Source organism: Entamoeba nuttalli (assembly GCF_000257125.1).
Source record: "Entamoeba nuttalli P19 unplaced genomic scaffold asmbl_8801, whole genome shotgun sequence".
NCBI classification, from domain to species: domain Eukaryota; phylum Evosea; order Mastigamoebida; family Endamoebidae; genus Entamoeba; species Entamoeba nuttalli.
The window spans coordinates 1-4,464 of record NW_008579308.1 but is presented as its reverse complement, the minus strand read 5'-3'; the positions used below and the strand labels follow the sequence as shown (position 1 = coordinate 4,464).

The window sequence follows — 4,464 nt, the reverse complement described above, 5'->3', positions numbered from 1 at the left end:
TGAAGAAAAATAAACCACAAAGAAAAGCATTGAAATAATAAATTTCTCAAAGATGAAGAATAGTATTTATATTTATTTTAAACATCAACAGGAAAAGAAGAAAGTAAATCAGAAATAAACTAACATCATTTCAAATTAACTTATTGAATTATTATTTATTATTTGATTATGTTTTATTTGATTATGAAATGTATTAATTAATATTATAAAGAATGAAATGAAATATATGAAATAATAATATCAAATGAAAATGATATAAATGATATTTATATTAAATAATAATATAATGATAATATAATAATATAATGATAATAAAGAAATATTCATTTAACATAAAATAAGAAATAAAGAAATAAAGAAAAGACATTTATTTCAAAATGAAATAAACATTAAAGAAGAAGATAAAAAGAATAAATAAAACAAAATAATTTTTATTCAGAAAACAAGAAGAAAAACTAAATAACAAATCAAAAAGACAATAATCACTCAAATTCATAATATTAATGAAGTGAATATTTATCCATTACAAATTAAATAAATGATGATTTTATTATTACTTATTTATATCTTTTTTTTATATTTTTTGTAAACATTGATATGTATTTTATTTTAATCATAAAAGTAATGAGAAAATAATTTGTTTTATTATACAAATGATATCCTTTAACTGTTCAAAAAAACTTAAAAAATATAATGGAATTTGACGAATTGATTGCAAAACATAATATCCAAATGGACCAACAACTTTTAGAGTCAGTAAAAAAGCTTTTAAAACACCAAAGTGGTTCATATTATTTTGTCCATAAAAAGAAGCTTATAATTCAAATACTTGTTGATGAACACCTTTCTATTCATGTTGTGATTCGTTTTGGAAAAGTTAGTTATTATATTCACAGTTCTACTAAAGACATAGATAACCCATTTATTGGAACACATCAAAAAGCACAGCATTGTAACCTCTGGGAATCAACTTCATTGTATGATTCAGTAAGAAAATTAATAAAAAACTTAAAAGATATTCCAATAGATTATACTGAAAGAATGAAAGAATTAGAAATTTTAAAAACACAGCTGTTAAATAATATGATTTCACTACAACAATTTAAAAATAAATTTTATAAGATTTGTGTCTGTCAATATATGAGAGATATAGCCATAACAAATCTCAAAGAAACTGAAGAAGAACAAAGAAAGATATTAATACAAAGAGTTATGTTTACACTTGACAACATGAAAAAAAACAAGGCAATCACAATAGAAGAATATAACAAATTCAGTGGTATGGTGAAGAAAAAAAACCAAGAAAAGTATTTTTATCAAAAATTAACTGAGGAATAAATATTTCATTTTTTATAACAATATTAAGTTTATTAAAAACAAAAAAGTTAAAAAGAGTAAAAATCAAGAAAAAAAAAATATGAGAACTAGAAAATCATAATTTTAAAATAAATGTTATTAATATTTGGTATATTATTACTTAGTGTGACAGCTCAAGGACAAACAACAGGGTATGTTTCTCAAGGAATACAACGAGTAGGAAAAGGAATTAGTTTATTAGAAGAAAAAATGAAAGCATTAGAAGAGACAGAAAGAAATCTTATGATTGAACTTGATAATGATAACCAAGATATGATTCATATTGGATTGAGAAAAGACAGACAATTAGCTCGCCAAAAGATTAGAGAAGAAAAGAGAGCATTAAGAAAAATTGCTAGAACTAAAAGAATGGTATTAGCTAAAATGTATAAAATTTTAAGAGTTCTTGCACCTGTAGAACAAGGAAGATTAGTAAGACAATTAAATTTGATGAATAGACTTCATGTTAATCATTTAATGCTTTTAGGTGCTGATGAGGCACAAGCAGTATTTAACTATGGGTTTGTTGCACAACCACAAGTTGACCAATTTAGACATGAAGGAATGATTATGCAAGGAAATGATATGGGAGATTATCTTATGAAAGACAAAGAAACAGATGAAGTTGAAAAACAAAAAAAGAAGATGGAAGAAGTTGAAAAACAACTTCAAGTTATGGAACAAAAATATTCTACTAATCCATATTTAAAGAATTCATTAAAACAAAGAAGTGCAGAAGTATATAATAAGTTAATGGATGAAATGGTTGTTAAGATTGAAAAAGCAATTTCAAAGAGAGGAAAGGAGTCATATATTTTAGCTCGTAAGATTGATGATCAAATTGAACAAATGGAAATGAAGATGGAATTAATGACACCAGAAAAAAGAATTGAAACAGTTAAGAAAATTAATATTATGAAAAAACAAAGAAAGAATTTAGATGGTAATGTTGAAGATTATAGAAGTAAATTAATGAAAATGATGAATAAATTAAAGCAAAGTTCATTAGTGATGAAAAAAGCAGCAAAGAAAGCAAATAAAATGAACAATTATATTAATAAAAAACATTTAAGTAAAGAAACAGTTATTAAACATGGCACAGCTGCTGTATTAGATATTTTAGAAAAGAAAGCAGGAATTGTTATTGATACTAATAAAAAACAAAAAGAGAATACAATGAAATTAATGAATATTAAACGTACAGCACCAAAGACTGTTGTTAAGAAAGAAGTAAAAAAAGGATTAGAGAACAAACAAGAAAGTGCAGAAGAAATAATTAAAAAAACAGCAATAAAAGAATTAAAAAAAATTGAACAAGAAGAAAAAAAAAATAAACAACAAAAACAAACATCAATTAAAAAGAATATTAATTTAAATAAAGAAATGAACAAACCATCTGTAATTCAATCTAAAAAAAATCTTCAAAAACAAAAGAAATTAATAAAAAGATTAAGTACAATGGAAGGATTATTAAAAGAAATGGCAGCAAGTAAAGAAATGGTAGAAGAAGAAATTCATTCTGCATTAGAAATTTAAATTGAACACTTTTCTTAAATAAATTAAAAAGAATTTTTATTTATTTTAATAAAAAAAAAATAAAAAAGAAAGTAAATTCAATTATTTAATAATTTAAATAAATTGAAATAAAGAAATTCTTATTTATTTTCAAAGAATTTATCAATTGAATTTTGAAGAATAGATTTAAATTGAGAACGATCAACAACAGAAGAGAAACATAAAACGATATGATCTTTTTTATTTTTTAATTGTAAAGAGAATAAATTTTCTGATTTACTTTTTTTTAATTCATCAATATTAATACTTAATTCATTAAATTTTGAGAAAAATTTAAAAGTATAACTTTCTTCTTTTTCATCTTCTTCTTGTTGTTCTTTAATTATAATAATAGAATCATTAAAAATCATTACAACATATTTTCTATCTGCTTTACCATTTACTTTTATTGTTTTTATTAAAATTCTACCTTGTGGAACCATTTGAATTTCTTCTGGAATATGAAGAGTTTTTGAAAAGTATTTTTGTGTTTCTTCAGTTAATTCATTAATTTTTGAAGTTTCATTAACTTTATTAGCAACTTCTTGAATCATTTCAAGAGCTTTTTTAATATTATTATAATCAATATGACTTTGTTGAGTATGTTTTAATAAATCTTTTAATAATAATTGATATCTTGGAAGTCTTTGAACAGGAGTTATTAATAAATCAGAAATTGAACTTTTTGAATAAGGAGATTGTTTATATTGTATTTTAGAATAAAAAGGAGCAAATTTATGTGGATATTTTAATGTTTTAATAAGATCAATTGTATGTCTAAAGTTAGAACAATATTCATTGTAAACTTTTAAAAATGGAATGAATGTTAAAAAAATATTTCCTATTGTTGTATTAATATTAAATCTACTACATCCTTTTATTAAATCACTACAAAAAACTTTATTGGTTTGAAAAACAGTTTCTATATTTGAAAATAATGTTTTTTGTTCTTCATAATTTAAAATTTCATTATTATTTTCTAATGGTCTTTTAATATTTTCAATTGTATATTGTAATGTATCAACATAATTAATTTCTGTTGTAATAATTTCATTTATTACAGTTCCTCTATAAATATATTCATTTATTTGAGGTTGGATTTTATGTCTTCTAATTGCCCTTTGTAAAATATTAATTGAAGCAATTTTTTGATATTTTTTAACGTATTGAAATAATTCTTCTTTTAATTGACTATTTAGTCTAAGATTATCACATTCATTTTCTTTTAATTCTATCATTTGCTTTCCGGTTATTTTACATGAAAATAATCTAAATGCTAAAGATCGTTTCCCTTCTTTCATCATTTCTTTAACTAATCTTTTATTAGTCCATCTACTAACATCACTGTCATAAGCAAAACATTCAACAGGATAATGTTCAATAAATACATGATTTTCATCCATTTCGTTAATTTAACGTTTTCAAGATCATTTCATCGTTTTTGGATTGGATAAATTATGTTATTTATTACAACAAAAATTAAATGATTCAAAAATATATATTTTTTTTTTAATTAAAGAAAGAGACTAAAACAAAATAATATTTTATAATAAT

At 21.9% G+C, this 4,464-nt stretch overlaps 3 protein-coding genes across 3 annotated transcripts; 2 read left to right on the top strand and 1 right to left on the bottom strand.

The window, feature by feature from the left end:
* Nucleotides 1-693: 693 nt before the first annotated feature.
* Nucleotides 694-1,338, top strand: ENU1_189280 (hypothetical protein; the record flags this gene model as incomplete). The annotated part of the gene is made up of 1 exon (XM_008861746.1): nt 694-1,338. One exon carries the CDS (start codon nt 694-696, stop codon nt 1,336-1,338), a length of 645 nt encoding a protein of 214 aa, XP_008859968.1.
* Nucleotides 1,339-1,449: 111 nt separating this feature from the next.
* On the top strand, nt 1,450-2,892 carry ENU1_189270 (hypothetical protein; the record flags this gene model as incomplete). Its single annotated transcript, XM_008861745.1, has 1 exon — nt 1,450-2,892. One exon carries the CDS (start codon nt 1,450-1,452, stop codon nt 2,890-2,892), a length of 1,443 nt encoding a protein of 480 aa, XP_008859967.1.
* A 119-nt stretch (nt 2,893-3,011) lies between these two features.
* On the bottom strand, nt 3,012-4,313 carry ENU1_189260 (guanine nucleotide exchange factor, putative; the record flags this gene model as incomplete). Its single annotated transcript, XM_008861744.1, has 1 exon — nt 3,012-4,313. The coding sequence occupies one exon, from the start codon at nt 4,311-4,313 to the stop codon at nt 3,012-3,014; it is 1,302 nt and encodes a 433-aa protein (XP_008859966.1).
* Between the last annotated feature and the right edge of the window lie 151 nt (nt 4,314-4,464).